The sequence below is a fragment of the Oncorhynchus gorbuscha genome, linkage group LG07, assembly GCF_021184085.1.
Source record: "Oncorhynchus gorbuscha isolate QuinsamMale2020 ecotype Even-year linkage group LG07, OgorEven_v1.0, whole genome shotgun sequence".
In the NCBI taxonomy this organism is placed as follows: Eukaryota; Metazoa; Chordata; class Actinopteri; order Salmoniformes; family Salmonidae; genus Oncorhynchus; species Oncorhynchus gorbuscha.
In genome coordinates, this window is record NC_060179.1 from 14,424,340 (window position 1) to 14,446,853 (window position 22,514).

The 22,514-nt window shown below is 45.3% G+C and overlaps 1 protein-coding gene across 5 annotated transcripts in view; it reads right to left on the minus strand.

Moving 5' to 3' along the window:
* LOC124039503 (protein AF-10-like) overlaps positions 1 to 22,514 on the minus strand; it is a 98,849-nt gene that overhangs the window by 29,495 nt on the left and 46,840 nt on the right. For all 5 annotated transcript variants that reach the window (XM_046355532.1, XM_046355534.1, XM_046355531.1 and 2 more), the window contains 3 exons: positions 10,324 to 10,419; positions 8,769 to 9,090; positions 6,405 to 7,109 (listed from right to left, as the gene is read on the minus strand). In XM_046355532.1, the coding sequence (XP_046211488.1) occupies positions 6,405 to 7,109; positions 8,769 to 9,090; positions 10,324 to 10,419 (1,123 nt within the window). The remainder of the gene's footprint in view (positions 1 to 6,404; positions 7,110 to 8,768; positions 9,091 to 10,323; positions 10,420 to 22,514) is intronic.

The window sequence follows — 22,514 nt, forward strand, 5'->3', positions numbered from 1 at the left end:
TTAACCATGTGAATGTGACCATTAACATCTGCTAACCATGTGTATGTGACCATTAACATCTGCTAACCATGTGAATGTGACCATTAATATCTGCTAACCATGTGACCATTAACATCTGTTAACCATGTGACCATTAACATCTGCTAACCATGTGTATGTGTCCATTAACATCTGCTAACCATGTGACCAATAACATCTGCTAACCATGTGACCATTAACATCTGCTAACCATGTGTATGTGACCATTAACATCTGCTAACCATGTGTATGTGACCATTAATATCTGCTAACCATGTGACCAATAACATCTGTTAACCATGTGAATGTGACCATTAATATCTGCTAACCATGTGACCAATAACATCTGTTAACCATGTGAATGTGACCAATAACATCTGCTAACCATGTGAATGTGACCAATAACATCTGCTAACCATGTGTATGTGACCATTAACATCTGCTAACCATGTGTATGTGACCATTAACATCTGCTAACCATGTGAATGTGACCATTAACATCTGCTAACCATGTGAATGTGACCATTAACATCTGCTAACCATGTGACCAATAACATCTGCTAACCATGTGAATGTGACCAATAACATCTGCTAACCATGTGAATGTGACCATTAACATCTGCTAACCATGTGAATGTGACCAATAACATCTGCTAACCATGTGTATGTGACCATTAACATCTGCTAACCATGTGTATGTGACCATTAACATCTGCTAACCATGTGTATGTGACCATTAACATCTGCTAACCATGTGAATGTGACCATTAACATCTGCTAACCATGTGAATGTGACCATTAACATTTGATTTTTTTTGAATTAAAGGCTAAATGTAGATTTCTGTGAAAATAGATATACCCAAAAGTAATTATTTTTCACGAAGTGGCCATAAACAATAACTGGTAACGCTGCATAGTTTTAGAAAGGTCTGGGACTCACATTTCTGGTTTAAAAAGATTGCTATAAAATGTAGTCACTTTTGAGAATACAAGCTAAAGTACATAGTACAAATATTACACAAATATGAAAATGCATATAATTGTTTTCCTATTCAACAAAAGTGGGGCAATAGGGCTTGAAATGACTGAAATGCTTTCTAAATATAAGTGTAAAATAAATACTGTATGATCATACTTAGTGACAAAAATATATTGGCACCATTTCATATAACTGACAACATCGACTTTTCGAATGTGTGCAGACTCGTCACAACTTCAACTTTAAGCACGAAGTGATTTCGTCCGTCTGTGACCAAGATAAAGTGGCCTTTATATAAATTATGTAAAAATATATATATGTTTAGAGCTATAAATCCCATTTGAGATTACAGCGAAATGAAACGACTACTATTGTTGCTTCCGCTAGATTCTCCCGATTCATATGCGCTATTGCAAGCGCACTTGTGAGTTTCACAGGCACAGGAAATCCTCTCTTTGTCTGGATAGGCCAGAAAATGTAACGTGTTGCTCCCTATGCAAAACACTGATTTCCCGTGTCTATGAAACAGCAGTGCTTGCAATAGCGGGACAACCACCGCTTTTAGGGAGTTTACGGCGTTTGACGTTGCACCGTTCACAGAGCTCGCTGTACACAGACATATTAGAGCGAACCGGTCCTATATAGAGGACTAAACATCGAAAAGGTTACGAAACGAGCAGTCTGAAGTTAACTCTCTACAGATATAACATTATTATAAGTCTTGTCATTGAAAATACAAAATGTATTGGCATATTGCTACCTGTCCCCTACTTATTGGTCCACCTACACATATCCATCCCAAAGCTAGGCTCCAGTACTACTGGCTGAACGGTGGGGCTACATTTCTCATGTCTACACAGGAACACATGTAGCTAACATGCTTTTATGGCCTCTGGTGAATCATCAACAACACATGAGAAAGGATGGCTGGGGATGTGTGTGTGTGGGGGGGGGCCAGTCGCATTAGCTCAGCTACATCGGTGTAGGACTGTCTAATTGGGAATCAATCAAAAGCGATCAATAAGGATTTAACAACATCACCCCCCCATCCATCCTCCTCAGGCCAGGGACCCACCACGTCTAAGCCTGGTGGGGGCTCACCCTCACCAGGAGAGATGTACTAGGTTTAGAGAGGGTAAACCAGGAGAGATGTACTAGGTTTAGAGAGGGTAAACCAGGAGAGATGTACTAGGTTTAGAGAGGGTAAACCAGGAGAGATGTACTAGGTTTAGAGAGGGTAAACTAGGAGAGATAATACACTGAACAGCAGCCAACATATCAGATGGCTGGAGCCCTGCCTGTAAAACGTGAAGCCTACTTTAACCCAAGCTGCCCTCCCGATGACATTAACCAGCACTGATTAACCCCCCACCCAGACACACCCCGTATTATCAAACATTAACCCAACCAAGATATAACCCCCATTTAGCCCCTAACCATCACACACACACACAACAATCTGTCAGATTAACTATCTATCTGTCAGCGGGAACGGCAGGAGACAGGATGGAGGGATGAGATTAACGACAAGAATCTCCATTACCGCCCCACATTAACCCCCAGCTAAATATTTACAGTACACACACACACACACACACACACACACACACACACACACACACACACACACACACACACACACACACACACACACACACACACACACACACACACACACACACACACACACACACACACACACACACACCCTTCAGAAAGCATTCACACCCCTTGACTTTTCCATCTTTTGTTGTGTTACAGGCTGAATTTAAAATTGATTAAATTGAGATTTTTTTGTTCACTGGCCACACAATACCCCATAATGTCAAAGGGAGGTTTTCCAATGCCTCGCAAAGGGCACCTATTGGTAGATGGGTCAAAATTTAAAAAAAGCTGACCATGAATATCCCTTTGTGCATAGTGAAGTTATTAATTACACTTCGGATGGTGTATCAATACACCCAGTCACTATAAAGATACAGGCCTCCTTCCTAACTCTGTTGCCAAAGAGGAAGGAAACCACTCAGGGATTTCACCATGAGGCCAATGGTGACTGTAAATAGTTACAGAGTTTAATGGCTGTGGTAGGAGAGAACTGAGGATGGATCAACAACATTGTAGTTACTCCACAGTACTAAACCTAATTGACAGAGTGAAAAGAAGGAAGAATACAAATATTCCCAAACATACATCCTTTTTTTCAAAACGGCATTAAAGTAATACAGCAAAACATTTGGCAAAGCAAATTCACTTTTTGTCCTGAATACAAAGTGTTATGTTTGGGTGAAATCCAATACAACAGATTACTGAGTACCACTCTCCATATTTTCAAGCATAGTGGTGGCTGCATCATGTTATGGGTATGCTTGTAATCGTTAAGGAATCTGAAGTTTTTCAGGATAAAAAAAAAGAACAATGAATGGAGCAAATCACAGGCAAAATCCTAGAGGTTCAGTCTGCTTTCCACCAGACACTGGGAGATGAATTCACCTTTCAGCAGGACAATAACCTGGTTCAGTCTGCTTTCCACCAGACACTGGGAGATGAATTCACCTTTCAGCAGGACAATAACCTGGTTCAGTCTGCTTTCCACCAGACACTGGGAGATGAATTCACCTTTCAGCAGGACAATAACCTGGTTCAGTCTGCTTTCCCCCAGACACTGGGAGATGAATTCACCTTTCAGCAGGACAATAACCTGGTTCAGTCTGCTTTCCACCAGACACTGGGAGATGAATTCACCTTTCAGCAGGACAATAACCTGGTTCAGTCTGCTTTCCACCAGACACTGGGAGATGAATTCACCTTTCAGCAGGACAATAACCTGGTTCAGTCTGCTTTCCACCAGACACTGGGAGATGAATTCACCTTTCAGCAGGACAATAACCTGGTTCAGTCTGCTTTCCACCAGACACTGGGAGATGAATTCACCTTTCAGCAGGACAATAACCTGGTTCAGTCTGCTTTCCCCCAGACACTGGGAGATGAATTCACCTTTCAGCAGGACAATAACCTGGTTCAGTCTGCTTTCCACCAGACACTGGGAGATGAATTCACCTTTCAGCAGGACAATAACCTGGTTCAGTCTGCTTTCCACCAGACACTGGGAGATGAATTCACCTTTCAGCAGGACAATAACATGGTTCAGTCTGCTTTCCACCAGACACTGGGAGATGAATTCACCTTTCAGCAGGACAATAACCTGGTTCAGTCTGCTTTCCCCCAGACACTGGGAGATGAATTCACCTTTCAGCAGGACAATAACCTGGTTCAGTCTGCTTTCCACCAGACACTGGGAGATGAATTCACCTTTCAGCAGGACAATAACCTGGTTCAGTCTGCTTTCCCCCAGACACTGGGAGATGAATTCACCTTTCAGCAGGACAATAACCTGGTTCAGTCTGCATTCCACCAGACACTGGGAGATGAATTCACCTTTCAGCAGGACAATAACCTGGTTCAGTCTGCTTTCCACCAGACACTGGGAGATGAATTCACCTTTCAGCAGGACAATAACCTGGTTCAGTCTGCTTTCCCCAGACACTGGGAGATGAATTCACCTTTCAGCAGGACAATAACCTGGTTCAGTCTGCTTTCCACCAGACACTGGGAGATGAATTCACCTTTCAGCAGGACAATAACCTGGTTCAGTCTGCTTTCCACCAGACACTGGGAGATGAATTCACCTTTCAGCAGGACAATAACCTGGTTCAGTCTGCTTTCCACCAGACACTGGGAGATGAATTCACCTTTCAGCAGGACAATAACCTGGTTCAGTCTGCTTTCCACCAGACACTGGGAGATGAATTCACCTTTCAGCAGGACAATAACCTGGTTCAGTCTGCTTTCCACCAGACACTGGGAGATGAATTCACCTTTCAGCAGGACAATAACCTGGTTCAGTCGGCTTTCCACCAGACACTGGGAGATGAATTCACCTTTCAGCAGGACAATAACCTGGTTCAGTCTGCTTTCCACCAGACACTGGGAGATGAATTCACCTTTCAGCAGGACAATAACCTGGTTCAGTCTGCTTTCCACCAGACACTGGGAGATGAATTCACCTTTCAGCAGGACAATAACCTGGTTCAGTCTGCTTTCCACCAGACACTGGGAGATGAATTCACCTTTCAGCAGGACAATAACCTGGTTCAGTCTGCTTTCCACCAGACACTGGGAGATGAATTCACCTTTCAGCAGGACAATAACCTGGTTCAGTCTGCTTTCCACCAGACACTGGGAGATGAATTCACCTTTTAGCAGGACAAGAACCTAAAACACAAGGCCAAATATACACTGAAGTTGATTACCAAGTAGACAGTGAATGTTCCTGAGTGGCCGAGTTACAGTTTTGATTTAAATCTGCTTGGAAATCTATGGTAAGACCTGACAATGGTTGTCTAGCAATGATCAACAACCAATTTGGCAGAGATTAAATCATTTTGAAAATAATAATGGGCAAATGTTGCACAATCCAGTTGTGGAAGGCTCTTAGAGACTCACCCAGAAAGACTCACAGCTGTAGTCGCTGCTAAAGATGATTCTAACATGTATTGACTCAGGGGTGTGAATACTTATGCAAATAGGATATTTTATTTGTTTTCATGTAAATAAACAAATGAATAACAATAATTCTAAAAACATGTTTTCACTTTGTCATTATGGGGTATTCTGTGTAAGTGGGTGAGAAATCAACACAATTGAATCCATTTTGAAATCAGGCAGTAACAACAAAATGTGGAAGTCAATAAGTCAAACATTGAGAGAGCCTACAGAACAGGGGAGAGGCAAGAGAGAAAGAGAGAGGAGGGTAAAGGAAGGAATGAGAGAGGCATGGATAAGAGGGAGGAGTGTAGAGAGATTAAAGAAGGAGAGAACGAGAGAGAGAGAGAAATGGGGGGGAACAAATATAGTGAGGAATAGAGAGGGAGAAAGAGAGAGAAACACAGAGAGAGAAACACAGAGAGAGAAAAGGATGCAACTAGACCTGCAGCAGAAGGGAACTCCAAAGCATTGCTGCGGTTGCCAAGAAACAGAACACAAGATGAAACGAGACAGAGAGCACCACACACACACACACACACACACACACACACACACACACACACACACACACACACACACACACACACACACACACACACACACACACACACACACACACACACACACACACACACACACACACACACTGTTGTCCAGCAGGGTTCACAGCACTCTAACCTTCCCCTCCTCTCAAACAGGGAGAGTCTACTACAACAACCTCTAATGGCCTGTTCATCCCTTAGGCAGCTCTCTTCCATTTAGTCCTGTACTGCTTTATGGTCAGTCATCGTCTCCACCACGGCTTTACACGGCAATGAAAGACAGAGTGAGGAAAGTGGTGGTTTGTGTGTGTGGATCCTACCGGTCCCAGAGGGAGTAGAGGTGAATCCATCAATCTGCACACTGCCGTTCCTCAGTAAGGAAGGAGACTTCTGGATCCCACTGCTGACACAAACACACAGCAGACCGCCTCTCTCTCCTCCCCTCTCACCTCCACCAGGCCGGCCTGGCAGAGCGCTGGTAGAGGAAGGGGAAGGAGAGGAGGATGAGGTGGAGGAGAGAGAAGAGGACAATGAAGGGAGAGGTAGCGGTGCTGTGTGGTGCTCAGGTCCGTCTGTAGCCATGCCGTCAGGAGCATTGAAGCAGGGTCCATATCGGTTCCTCCAGTTTCCTCTCTTCTTTTTTCCCTTCACTCCTTCTTCTCCTACTTCTCCCCCCATCCCTGGCCCAGAGGAGGAGGAGGCAGCAGAGGAAGAGGAGGATGATGAGGAGCGTTTGTAGCCGGCCGAGGCAGCAACATTCCCCGTTGGCTCACTGAGAGAGTTCTCGTACAGTTTACCGCCGGCTACGCCACCGCTGGCAGGAAGCGACATCATCGAACCGAAGGTGCTGAGCGACGCCATGCCCTCCGAGGACGTGAGCTCACTGGGCTTCACTAGGCAGCGGCTGAACGAGGGCGGGGAGAAGGAGTCCCCACCTCCAGAGCGCAGCAACGGATCAGAGAAGCCCAGGAAGTCAGAGGTGGGAGGAGTCACGGTGGAGGACGTCTTATTTGACAGCAGGAGGGCTGGGAGAGAGAGGAGAAGCTGTTTGCAGACTTAATACACACACACCCCCTCTGGCACTGCTAGACACATGGAAGCACCAGTAACAGATAACATAGTTATTTTTGCTCTCTGTCTCTTTTCCCTCAAATATACATCTCCTTGTTCCTCAGTCTCTAGTTGGACTGGGAGAATCTCTAATAGTCATCTCCTTGTTCCTCAGTCTCTAGTTGGACTGGGAGAATCTCTAATAGTCATCTCCTTGTTCCTCAGTCTCTAGTTGGACTGGGAGAATCTCTAATAGTCATCTCCTTGTTCCTCAGTCTCTAGTTGGACTGGGAGAATCTCTAATAGTCATCTCCTTGTTCCTCAGTCTCTAGTTGGACTGGGAGAATCTCTAATAGTCATCTCCTTGTTCCTCAGTCTCTAGTTGGACTGGGAGAATCTCTAATAGTCATCTCCTTGTTCCTCAGTCTCTAGTTGGACTGGGAGAATCTCTAATAGTCATCTCCTTGTTCCTCAGTCTCTAGTTGGACTGGGAGAATCTCTAATAGTCATCTCCTTGTTCCTCAGTCTCTAGTTGGACTGGGAGAATCTCTAATAGTCATCTCCTTGTTCCTCAGTCTCTAGTTGGACTGGGAGAATCTCTAATAGTCATCTCCTTGTTCCTCAGTCTCTAGTTGGACTGGGAGAATCTCTAATAGTCATCTCCTTGTTCGTCAGTCTCTAGTTGGACTGGGAGAATCTCTAATAGTCATCTCCTTGTTCTCAGTCTCTAGTTGGACTGGGAGAATCTCTAATAGTCATCTCCTTGTTCGTCAGTCTCTAGTTGGACTGGGAGAATCTCTAATAGTCATCTCCTTGTTCGTCAGTCTCTAGTTGGACTGGGAGAATCTCTAATAGTCATCTCCTTGTTCGTCAGTCTCTAGTTGGACTGGGAGAATCTCTAATAGTCATCAGTCTCTAGTTGGACTTGACTGGGAGAATCTCTAATAGTCATCTCCTTGTTCGTCAGTCTCTAGTTGGACTGGGAGAATCTCTAATAGTCATCTCCTTGTTCGTCAGTCTCTAGTTGGACTGGGAGAATCTCTAATAGTCATCTCCTTGTTCGTCAGTCTCTAGTTGGACTGGGAGAATCTCTAATAGTCATCTCCTTGTTCCTCAGTCTCTAGTTGGACTGGGAGAATCTCTAATAGTCATCTCCTTGTTCCTCAGTCTAGTTGGACTGGGAGAATCTCTAATAGTCATCTCCTTGTTCGTCAGTCTCTAGTTGGACTGGGAGAATCTCTAATAGTCATCTCCTTGTTCGTCAGTCTCTAGTTGGACTGGGAGAATCTCTAATAGTCATATCCTTGTTCCTCAGTCTCTAGTTGGACTGGGAGACCCTTATCCCACTAGATGCAACTTACAACACGTCAGACCTCCAGAGTTGCCCCCTCAAGGCTGAAATACACACACATGCTGGGGTCAGAGGTCAAGGGAGACGGATGGAGTCTGAGTGTCCCTCTCTAGTGTCTCTGTGTGTGTTTTTAGTGTGTGGCAGAGATTACAGGAGCTAGGATCTAGCAGGGAGATGACAGTCATACACTACCGCTGGCACTCTGGACAACATGCAACAACTGTCATACACACACACAAACACACAAACACACGTACAGACGTAAACAGTGTATCAAACTCACCTTGATGAAAGGTTCCAGTGGAGGAGGCGGCAGTGGAGGAGGTTGCCATAGTGACCACAGCAGAGGCGAGGGGCTTCCCAGGTGTGAGGGATTTGCGTCCCCGCTGAACACTAATCCCATGGCAAATGCTCTTTTTGCCCTGTTTGACCTCCGACCCTTGTTTGCTCTCTGACCCCATGGAGGGGGCGTCCTTAGCACTCCCGGAGTGCACAGGCACTTCCTGGAAGTTGGCGGTGGTGAAACGGGCGGCACTGTCATCCAATCGCTTCTGAGATGAGGTGGGCAAAGAGGAGACTCCTCCTCCACCACCGCTGCTGTAGCTCTGGGAGATGGTTGAGGAGAGGAGGGGAGAGAATAGGATGATTGGAGAGGAGAGGGAGGAGAGGAAGAGTGGAGGAATGGAGAGGAGAGGGAGGGAAGGAGATGAGGGAAGGAGAAGAGAGGAGTGGAGAGGAAAGGAGAAGAGAGGAGTGGAGAGGAAAGGAGAGGAGGAGTGGAGTGGAGAGGAAAGGAGAGGAGGAGTGGAGAAGAAAGGAAAGGAGAGAGAGGAGTGGAGAAGAAAGGAAAGGAGAGAGAGGAGTGGAGAAGAAAGGAAAGGAGGGAGAGGAGTGGAGAAGAAAGGAAAGGAGGGAGAGGAGTGGAGAAGAAAGGAAAGGAGAGAGAGGAGTGGAGAAGAAATGAAAGGAAAGGGGAGAGAGGAGTGGAGAAGAAAGGAAAGGAGGGAGAGGAGTGGAGAAGAAATGAAAGGAGAGAGAGGAGTGGAGAAGAAAGGAAAGGAGAGAGAGGAGTGGAGAAGAAAGGAAAGGAAAGGGGAGAGAGGAGTGGAGAAGAAAGGAAAGGAGAGAGAGGAGTGGAGAAGAAAGGAAGTGGGAAGAGAGAGGAGTGGAGAAGAAAGGAAAGGAAAGGGGAGAGAGGAGTGGAGAAGAAAGGAAAGAGAGAGAGGAGTGGAGAGAAAGGAGAAGGAAAGGAAAGGAAAGGAGAGAGGAGTGGAGAAGAAAGGAAAGGAGAGAGAGGAGTGGAGAAGAAAGGAAAGGAGAGAGAGGAGTGGAGAAGAAAGGAAAGGAGAGAGAGGAGTGGAGAAGAAAGGAAAGGAGAGAGAGGAGTGGAGAAGAAAGGAAAGGAGAGAGAGGAGTGGAGAAGAAAGGAAAGGAGAGGAGGAGTGGAGAAGAAAGGAAAGGAGAGAGAGGAGTGGAGAAGAAAGGAAGGGAGAGAGAGGAGTGGAGAAGAAAGGAAAGGAGAGAGGAGTGGAGAAGAAAGGAAAGGAGAGAGGAGAAGAAAGGAAAGGAGAGAGAGGAGTGGAGAAGAAAGGAAAGGAGAGAGGAGTGGAGAAGAAAGGAAAGGAGAGAGAGGAGTGGAGAAGAAAGGAAAGGAGAGAGAGGAGTGGAGAAGAAAGGAAAGGAGGGAGAGGAGAAGTGGAGCATGAGAGAGGTCAGTCCAGCCCTAATGCCTAACAGAGCTAGTCAATGTTCACCTCACATTAAACCCACAGAGTGAGATGGAGAGACAGAGAGAAATAGAGGGAGAGAAGCAGGGTGGAAAGGAGGAGTGGGCTCACCTTGTCTGAGGTGACTATGAGAGTTGGAGCGAGGGTGGGGGAAAGCTCTAGAATCTTCTTGTATTTGGGTTTGTGTCTCTCCCTCTCTTTGTGTTTCTGAGGAGAGAGAGAAGGGAGGGATAAGCGTTACGGAAGGGCAGGAAAGTAGAGGATGAGACAGATGAGTGTTTGGGTTGGGCATCTCTTGTCCCAGCCCCGGGCTGAGCTGAAAGGATGGCTCTACCACAATGAAAATAAAATGACCACAAAGTGCTTAAGACAGAAGAGAGTTTCAAATCTCTGCCATTTAGCAGACACATGGTTTTCTGTCTTCCCAGTGAGAGATTCTACCCAATCCATTGCCTAATCCCCTCAAAATTCAATTTACACCCTTAGTTGCACACGTACATGTAGGTACATGCACACACACACACACACACAGAGGTGCAACTTTCACCGGGGATGGGGGTCATGCCCCCCACCATTCTGAAATTGCATTTTTGTCCTCCCCCCCACAGTTTTATCATGGCAATGAGATACAAAACCCCGGCAACAGAGTGCTTAAGGACCATATGGACGCCTCCGTGCCGTCGGGTATGTTGTGTGGAGTGTTCAGCTGGGACCACACGGACACCACAGAGCGGGCTGAGAGGGGGTGTAAAGGCTAGGCTTCTGGAAGGCTGGCTAATATTTAGTTGATTGATGTAGCTGGCAGGTTAACTGCCGTTTAACTTAACAGAAAAAAATGAGTGTTTATTAGCAGTGCTGAGTTAGTATTGTTAATGATACGTAAGGTTAGCTAATGTTTCATCCCCTCTTCACTGAGGTGAATGAATAAACGACACTAGCAGCTACCAGGCCAGGTCAGCGATAGCCTCTAGTTATCTGTCAGATAGATAGTAATAATAGCCACTTCATATCGCTAACAGCTGTTGTTTGTAAGGAAATGTTTTGTAGCCTTTGTTTTGTCCCGTTTCAGAAGTAAATGATCTTGGCTTTCGCCAGTTGATTTACTGTTCGAGAGAGTTGGCAAAAAAAATCGGTTAACGTAATCTATTCTTGTTGCATCAATCTCACTAGTCCTGAATCAAAACGACGAAACCATCAGCCAACCGATTTAAGATTGATTTTCTGACATTGCAATGTTAGTTTTATTAGTCAGCATGGCAATTTAACGTTATTGTACAGTCGGTTTCCCTACTTTTCACACTGACAGTAATAAACAGCTCTAACGTTACAGGCTTTGCTGTCATGGTGCACAGTAGAAGTCTGCGCGGACCGACCTCTTCATCCTGCTCCCGCCCGCAACTGCTGGTCATACATGTGTTGGAACACACACACACACACACACACACACACACACACACACACACACACACACACACACACACACACACACACACACACACACACACACACACACACACACACACACACACACAGTAATCAAGAGACACTTATGTTTTCCCCCTTTATGACACTATTTCTATGTCATAACAGAATTCAGACTCTTAGCCCAGGTTTCACTCTCCCATTCCAAAACCCTGCGTTCAAAGAATCCACTAGATTCCCTTTCCTGTCAGACGTGATCTCACCAAACACACCACTTCTGAAGATCACATGTTTTGGCATCCGTTCTTCAGCCATTTGCACGGCAATTATATTCAGTTGCATACTGTTTTAGAAACATCATGGATGGAACCATCTTACTGTTCCCTAATGGAATGTTTTAGAAACATCATGGATGGAACCATCTTACTGTTCCCTAATGGAATGTTTTAGAAACATCATGGATGGAACCATCTTACTGTTCCCTAATGGAATGTTTTAGAAACATCATGGATGGAACCATCTTACTGTTCCCTAATGGAATGTTTTAGAAACATCATGGATGGAACCATCTTACTGTTCCCTAATGGAATGTTTTAGAAACATCATGGATGGAACCATCTTACTGTTCCCTAATGGAATGTTTTAGAAACATCATGGATGGAACCATCTTACTGTTCCCTAATGGAATGTTTTAGAAACATCATGGATGGAACCATCTTACTGATCCCTAATGGAATGTTTTAGAAACATCATGGATGGAACCATCTTACTGATCCCTAATGGAATGTTTTTTAGAAACATCATGGATGGAACCATCTTACTGTTCCCTAATGGAATGTTTTAGAAACATCATGGATGGAACCATCTTACTGTTCCCTAATGGAATGTTTTAGAAACATCATGGATGGAACCATCTTACTGTTCCCTAATGGAATGTTTTAGAAACATCATGGATGGAACCATCTTACTGTTCCCTAATGGAATGTTTTAGAAACATCATGGATGGAACCATCTTACTGTTCCCTAATGGAATGTTTTAGAAACATCATGGATGGAACCATCTTACTGTTCCCTAATGGAATGTTTTAGAAACATCATGGATGGAACCATCTTACTGTTCCCTAATGGAATGTTTTAGAAACATCATGGATGGAACCATCTTACTGTTCCCTAATGGAATGTTTTAGAAACATCATGGATGGAACCATCTTACTGTTCCCTAATGGAATGTTTTAGAAACATCATGGATGGAACCATCTTACTGTTCCCTAATGGAATGTTTTAGAAACATCATGGATGGAACCATCTTACTGTTCCCTAATGGAATGTTTTAGAAACATCATGGATGGAACCATCTTACTGTTCCCTAATGGAATGTTTTGGAAGAAACATCATGGATGGAACCATCTTACTGTTCCCTAATGGAATGTTTTAGAAACATCATGGATGGAACCATCTTACTGTTCCCTAATGGAATGTTTTAGAAACATCATGGATGGAACCATCTTACTGTTCCCTAATGGAATGTTTTAGAAACATCATGGATGGAACCATCTTACTGTTCCCTAATGGAATGTTTTAGAAACATCATGGATGGAACCATCTTACTGATCCCTAATGGAATGTTTTAGAAACATCATGGATGGAACCATCTTACTGTTCCCTAATGGAATGTTTTGGAATGAACCATCTTACTTTTGTTTTAGAAACATCATGGATGGAACCATCTTACTGTTCCCTAATGGAATGTTTTAGAAACATCATGGATGGAACCATCTTACTGTTCCCTAATGGAATGTTTTAGAAACATCATGGATGGAACCATCTTACTGTTCCCTAATGGAATGTTTTAGAAACATCATGGATGGAACCATCTTACTGATCCCTAATGGAATGTTTTAGAAACATCATGGATGGAACCATCTTACTGTTCCCTAATGGAATGTTTTAGAAACATCATGGATGGAACCATCTTACTGTTCCCTAATGGAATGTTTTAGAAACATCATGGATGGAACCATCTTACTGTTCCCTAATGGAATGTTTTAGAAACATCATGGATGGAACCATCTTACTGTTCCCTAATGGAATGTTTTAGAAACATCATGGATGGAACCATCTTACTGTTCCCTAATGGAATGTTTTAGAAACATCATGGATGGAACCATCTTACTGTTCCCTAATGGAATGTTTTAGAAACATCATGGATGGAACCATCTTACTGTTCCCTAATGGAATGTTTTAGAAACATCATGGATGGAACCATCTTACTGTTCCCTAATGGAATGTTTTAGAAACATCATGGATGGAACCATCTTACTGTTCCCTAATGGAATGTTTTTTGGATGGAAATCATCATGGAATGGAACCATCTTACTGTTCCCTAATGGAATGTTTTAGAAACATCATGGATGGAACCATCTTAATGTTTTCCCATGGATGGAAATGGAATGTTTTAGAAACATCATGGATGGAACCATCTTACTGTTCCCTAATGGAATGGAAACAATGGAACCATCTTACTTTTAATGGAAAGAAACATCATGGATGGAACCATCTTACTGTTCCCTAATGGAATGTTTTAGAAACATCATGGATGGAACCATCTTACTGATCCCTAATGGAATGTTTTAGAAACATCATGGATGGAACCATCTTACTGATCCCTAATGGAATGTTTTAGAAACATCATGGATGGAACCATCTTACTGATCCCTAATGGAATGTTTTAGAAACATAATGGATGGAACCATCTTACTGTTCCCTAATGGAATGTTTTAGAAACATCATGGATGGAACCATCTTACTGTTCCCTAATGGAATGTTTTAGAAACATCATGGATGGAACCATCTTACTGTTCCCTAATGGAATGTTTTAGAAACATCATGGATGGAACCATCTTACTGATCCCTAATGGAATGTTTTAGAAACATCATGGATGGAACCATCTTACTGTTCCCTAATGGAATGTTTTTTGGATGGAAAACATCTAATGGAATGGATGGGAACCATCTTACTGTTCCCTAATGGAATGTTTTAGAAACATCATGGATGGAAGCATCTTACTGATCCCTAATGGAATGTTTTAGAAATATCATGGATGGAACCATCTTACTGATCGCGTTCACACTTTTCCAGAAATAACAGATTGCATTTGATGCGAACTGGACGTTCACCATAAAGCCAGGATGGTGAATCATTCTAATGCATCTTGTTTTCCATTTGATTCACGCATGTCCAATGCGGGAGTTGGCTAAAATATTGTAGGTCTGCAAAATACATACAGTTGAAGTCGGAAGTTTACATACGCTTATGTTGGAGTCATTAAAACTCGTTTTTCAACGGAAGGAACACACACACATTACAGAAGGAACACACACACATTACAGAAGGAACACACACACATTACAGAAGGAACACAGACATTACAGAAGGAACACACACACATTACGGAAGGAACACAGACATTACGGAAGGAACACAGACATTACGGAAGGAACACACACACATTACGGAAGGAACACACACACATTACGGAAGGAACACACACACATTACAGAAGGAACACACACACATTACAGAAGGAACACACACACATTACGGAAGGAACACACACACATTACGGAAGGAACACACACACATTACGGAAGGAACACACACACATTACAGAAGGAACACAGACATTACGGAAGGAACACACACACATTACGGAAGGAACACAGACATTACGGAAGGAACACACACACATTACGGAAGGAACACACACACATTACGGAAGGAACACACACACATTACAGAAGGAACACACACACATTACGGAAGGAACACACAGACATTACGGAAGGAACACACACATTACGGAAGGAACACACACACATTACGGAAGGAACACACACACATTACGGAAGGAACACACACACATTACGGAAGGAACACACACACATTACGGAAGGAACACACACACATTACGGAAGGAACACACACACATTACGGAAGGAACACACACACATTACGGAAGGAACACACACACATTACAGAAGGAACACACACACATTACAGAAGGAACACACACACATTACAGAAGGAACACACACACATTACGGAAGGAACACACACATTACAGAAGGAACACACACACATTACGGAAGGAACACACACACATTACGGAAGGAACACACACACATTACGGAAGGAACACACACACATTACAGAAGGAACACACACACATTACGGAAGGAACACACACATTACGGAAGGAACACACACACATTACGGAAGGAACACACACACATTACGGAAGGAACACACACACATTACGGAAGGAACACACACACATTACGGAAGGAACACACACATTACGGAAGGAACACACACACATTACGGAAGGAACACACACACATTACAGAAGGAACACAGACATTACAGAAGGAACACACACACATTACGGAAGGAACACACACACATTGCGGAAGGAACACACACACATTACGGAAGGGAAACACACACATTACGGAAGGAACACAGACATTACGGAAGGAACACACACACATTACGGAAGGAACACACACACATTACGGAAGGGACACACACACATTACGGAAGGAACACAAACACATTACGGAAGGAACACACACACATTACGGAAGGGACACACACACATTACGGAAGGAACACACACACATTACGGAAGGAACACACACACATTACGGAAGGGACACACACACATTACGGAAGGGACACACACACATTACGGAAGGAACACACACACATTACGGAAGGAACACACACACATTACGGAAGGAACACACACACATTACGGAAGGAACACACACACATTACAGAAGGGAGGGGACCAGGGACACTAATGTGATGACAGGGTGGAGCAGTCACACCCATACTGTGGCGCCTGACCCCCTCTAAGGCCAACGGCCACACACACACACACACACACACACACACACACACACACACACACACACACACACACACACACACACACACACACACACACACACACACACACACACACACACACACACACGCACACACACACACACGCGTCATCTGTCCCAGGAGTTGCGGAAGTGTATTGTGTTTCAACAGTGTTTCAGTATTAAAGGACTCAGCTATACTACTACAGGCCTTTTCTGGAACTATTCAAGGTCTGACAGTCAACATGGTAGTCTGACAGAACATCAGCCTGCTAACTCAGTCTTCCCCCACTCAGGACCAGGACTGAAGAACACGTGAAACCATTGAGAGGAAGATTCTAGAAATCACGGTTGTGTTCGCGAGGGACTAAATAAAAGAAAACGGAGTGAAGCGGGCGGTAGTATGATCTGTACTTGACCAATAGGAAAAGTCACCTCGAATTGACACAAATAATGTCAATTAGCCTATCAGAAGCTTCTTAAGCCATGACATAGTTTTCTGGAATTTTCCAAGCTGATTAAAGGCACAGTGAACTTAGTGTATGTAAACTTCTGACCCATTGGAATTATGATACTGTGAATTATAAGTGAAATAATTTGTCTGTAAACAATTGTTGGAAAAATTACTTGTGTCATGCACAAAGTAGATGGCCTAACGGACTTGCCAAAACTATAGTTTGTTAACAAGATATTTGTGGAGTGGTTGAAAAACAAGTTATAATGACTCCGACCTAAGTGTATGTAAACCTCCAAATTCAACTGTGTATTTGAGGTGTATGTGGGATTTTAACGTTTTGTTTTTGTTTCCAAACCTTTCCTTTAAAAAAAAGATATATATATATTTTTAAAGGTGTGAACTGGGAAGGAAATTGTGTTGGGAGAGAGATGAGTTACTGACTAGACTGGTGGGGGTTGTGCATGCAGGCGAGCCGCCAACCCCCACCAGGTTGGCTGGTCGTTGTGGCTGAAATGTGATATAGAGGAGGTCTTAATAAACACAATCAAAAGTCTGTCTTTTTTAAAGAGTTGTTCATTAGCTAGGCAATTGGTTAAAGGTGCAACAATATTTATTATTGAATGACCTTTGATCTAGTTCAGTCTTATTAATCACTTAAACATATTTAATAATGATCTCTTACCTAGCTTGATGACTGTGGGCATTTTTGGATTGTGTAAAAATCCAGGAAACGTGGCACCCCTGCACAGACCTACACACACCCTCACTCACCCTCACTCACCCTCACACACCCTCACACACCCTCACTCACCCTCACTCACCCTCACACACCCTCACACACCCTCACACACCCTCACACACCCTCACTCACCCTCACACACCCTCACACACCCTCACACACCCTCACACACCCTCACTCACTCACCCTCACTCACCGCACACCTCGATCACTCACACCCTCACTCACCCTCACTCACCCTCACTCACCCTCACCGCACACCTCGATCACACACACCCTCACTCACCCTCACTCACCCTCACACCTCGATCACACCCTCACTCACCCTCACTCACCCTCACTCACCGTACACCTCGATCACACACACCCTCACTCACCCTCACTCACCCTCACCTCGATCACACACACCCTCACTCACCGCACACCTCGATAACACACCCTCACTCACCGAACACCTCGATCACACACACCCTCACTCACCGCACACTCTCAGCGAACACCTCGATCACACACACCCTCACTCACCGCGATCACACAGACCCTCACTCACCGCACACTCTCAGGGAACACCTCGATCACACACACACACACACACACACACACACACACACACACACACACACACACACACACACACACACACACACACACACACACACACACACACACACACACACACACACACACACACACACAGGTGTAAAAATATGTAGTGATTCTCTGAGGCGCATTGAGATTCAAACATGCTACCGGCACACAGAAGCACCATGACAACCATCGGCACTCCCCCAGAATCCCTCTGTTCTGCTCCTGTCTTTCTCTTCACCAACCCTCTTCCTCAATCCCTCTGTTCTACTCCTGTCTTTCTCTTCACCAACCCTCTTCCTCAATCCCTCTGTTCTGCTCCTGTCTTTCTCTTCCCCAACCCTCTTCCTCAATCCCTCTGTTCTACTCCTGTCTTTCTCTCCACCAACCCTCTTCCTCAATCCCTCTGTTCTACTCCTGTCTTTCTCTCCACCAACCCTCTTCCTCAATCCCTCTGTTCTACTCCTGTCTTTCTCTTCACCAACCCTCTTCCTCAATCCCTCTGTTCTACTCCTGTCTTTCTCTTCACCAACCCTCTTCCTCAATCCCTCTGTTCTGCTCCTGTCTTTCTCTTCACCAACCCTCTTCCTCAATCCCTCTGTTCTACTCCTGTCTTTCTCTTCACCAACCCTCTTCCTCAATCCCTCTGTTCTACTCCTGTCTTTCTCTTCACCAACCCTCTTCCTCAATCCCTCTGTTCTACTCCTGTCTTTCTCTTCACCAACCCTCTTCCTCAATCCCTCTGTTCTACTCCTGTCTTTCTCTTCACCAACCCTCTTCCTCAATCCCTCTGTTCTACTCCTGTCTTTCTCTTCACCAACCCTCTTCCTCAATCCCTCTGTTCTACTCCTGTCTTTCTTCCCAACCCTCTTCCTCAATCCCTCTGTTCTACTCCTGTCTTTCTCTCCACCAACCCTCTTCCTCAATCCCTCTGTTCTACTCCTGTCTTTCTCTTCCCCAACCCTCTTCCTCAATCCCTCTGTTCTACTCCTGTCTTTCTCTCCACCAACCCTCTTCCTCAATCCCTCTGTTCTACTCCTGTCTTTCTCTCCACCAACCCTCTTCCTCAATCCCTCTGTTCTACTCCTGTCTTTCTCTCCATGCAAGTAAAACGGTCCCACCAACCCTCTTCCTCAATCCCTCTGTTCTACTCCTGTCTTTCTCTTCACCAACCCTCTTCCTCAATCCCTCTGTTCTACTCCTGTCTTTCTCTTCACCAACCCTCTTCCTCAATCTCCTCTGTTCTTCCACAATCCCTCTGTTCTACTCCTGTCTTTCTCCACCAACCCTCTTCCTCAATCCCTCTGTTCTACTCCTGTCTTTCTCTTCCCCAACCCTCTTCCTCAATCCCTCTGTTCTACTCCTGTCTTTCTCTTCCCTGTATCTCCCAGTACTTTCTGTATCTCCCAGTGTGTGTCGAGGCAGGTAGCACATTGTAGCTAACTACACGTGTGTGTGTAACAATAACTATTTGGTGTAACAAGACGTTTTCTCCATGGCGCTCAGGGGCTGTGGTACATTGAAGTAATCCTTGCAACAATTATCACCTGGGTGATATTTTTCAAGGCGCACTGGAGCTCCTGAATTACAACTCCAGGTCGCACAGTAAAATATTTTGGCAGATATGCAAGTAAAATGGTCCCACTGTAGAGCCCTGTGTGGATTCCCTTGTTCTTTCTCAATAACATTCCAGTGGTAGCAGTTGATGGACAGAGTTAGGCTGAGAGGGTTGAATGTCCACACACGTTCCGATATCCACATCACTTTACACACAGAGACTCCGCCCTCATCGGAGCAGGAGACATGGAGGAAGAAGAGGACGGGGGGGGGGGGGGGGGGGGGGAAATAATCCTCACCAACCCGGCAGGAATTCCCATGTGCAGTTTCCTGCAGGCTCTCTGACCAGCTGGTGTGTGTGTATTTCCTGCAGGCTCTCTGACCAGCTGGTGTGTGTGTATTTCCTGCAGGCTCTCTGACCAGCTGGTGTGTGTGTGTTTCCTGCAGGCTCTCTGACCAGCTGGTGTGTGTGTGTTTCCTGCAGGCTCTCTGACCAACTGGTGTGTGTGTGTTTCCTGCAGGCTCTCTGACCAACTGGTGTGTGTGTGTTTCCTGCAGGCTCTCTGACCAACTGGTGTGTGTGTGTTTCCTGCAGGCTCTCTGACCAACTGGTGTGTGTGTGTTTCCTGCAGGCTCTCTGACCAACTGGTGTGTGTGTGTTTCCTGCAGGCTCTCTGACCAACTGGTGTGTGTGTGTTTCCTGCAGGCTCTCTGACCAGCTGGTGTGTGTGTGTTTCCTGCAGGCTCTCTGACCAACTGGTGTGTGTGTGTTTCCTGCAGGCTCTCTGACCAACTGGTGTGTGTGTGTTTCCTGCAGGCTCTCTGACCAACTGGTGTGTGTGTGTTTCCTGCAGGCTCTCTGACCAGCTGGTGTGTGTGTGTTTCCTGCAGGCTCTCTGACCAACTGGTGTGTGTGTGTTTCCTGCAGGCTCTCTGACCAGCTGGTGTGTGTGTGTTTCCTGCAGGCTCTCTGACCAACTGGTGTGTGTGTGTTTCCTGCAGGCTCCCTGACCAGCTGGTGTGTGTGTGTTTCCTGCAGGCTCTCTGACCAGCTGGTGTGTGTGTGTTTCCTGCAGGCTCTCTGACCAACTGGTGTGTGTGTGTGTGTGTGTGTGTGTGTGTGTGTGTGTGTGTGTGTGTGTGTGTGTGTGTGTGTGTGTGTGTGTGTGTGTGTGTGTGTGTGTGTGTGTGTGTGTGTGTGTGTGTGTGTGTGTGTGTGTGTGTGTGTGTGTGTGTTTCCTGCAGGCTCTCTGACCAGCTGGTGTGTGTGTGTGTGTTTCCTGCAGGCTATATGAGAGACCGTGTGTGTGTGTGTTTCCTGCAGGCTATATGAGAGACCGGTGTGTGTGTTTCCTGCAGGCTATATGAGAGACCGGTGTGTGTGTGTGTGTTTCCTGCAGGCTATATGAGAGACCGGTGTGTGTGTGTGTTTCCTGCAGGCTATATGAGAGACCGGTGTGTGTGTTTCCTGCAGGCTATATGAGAGACCGGTGTGTGTGTTTCCTGCAGGCTATATGAGAGTCCGGTGTGTGTGTTTCCTGCAGGCTATATGAGAGACCGGTGTGTGTGTTTCCTGCAGGCTATATGAGAGACCGGTGTGTGTGTTTCCTGCAGGCTATATGAGAGACCGGTGTGTGTGTTTCCTGCAGGCTATATGAGAGACCGGTGTGTGTGTTTCCTGCAGGCTATATGAGAGACCGGTGTGTGTGTTTCCTGCAGGCTATATGAGAGACCGGTGTGTGTGTGTGTGTGTGTGTGTGTGTGTGTGTGTGTGTGTGTGTGTGTGTGTGTGTGTGTGTGTGTGTGTGTGTGTGTGTGTGTGTGTGTGTGTGTGTGTGTGTGTGTGTGTGTGTGTGTGTGTGTGTGTGTGTGTGTGTGTGTGTGTGTGTGTGTGTGTGTGTTTCCTGCAGGCTATATGAGAGACCGGTGTGTGTGTTTCCTGCAGGCTATATGAGAGACCGGTGTGTGTGTTTCCTGCAGGCTATATGAGAGACCGGTGTGTGTGTGTTTCCTGCAGGCTATATGAGAGACCGGTGTGTGTGTGTTTCCTGCAGGCTATATGAGAGACCGTGTGTGTGTGTGTGTGTGTGTGTGTGTGTGTGTGTGTGTGTGTGTGTGTGTGTGTGTGTGTGTGTGTGTGTGTGTGTGTGTGTGTGTGTGTGTGTGTGTGTGTGTGTGTGTGTGTGTGTGTGTGTGTGTGTGTGTGTGTGTGTGTGTGTGTGTGTGTGTGTGTTTCCTGCAGGCTATATGAGAGACCGGTGGAAGGAGAAGCTGTTAGTCCTCATTGTTATTTAGCTGGGGGGTTTGGAAATAGGTAGGCACACACATCTGGAATGTGGAGGGAGGGGGGTTAAGGATAGAGGGTTATGGGACCTCTTGCTAATGCAAATCAGGTTGTGTAACAAAAGCCAGGGCAAAGAAGGAAACACTGGGGGAACTAGACAACTGTGCCAACTCTGCTTTCTTCATGCATGTGCACACACACATTTCATCACTGTTTTACAAAAAAAGTGTCACCCCCAAAAAACCTGGTAATAGTCTCAGTCATGAGTCTAGTTGACTGACCATGCAGCCCAGGAGCATGGAGCATGGAGCATGCTACATGACCCC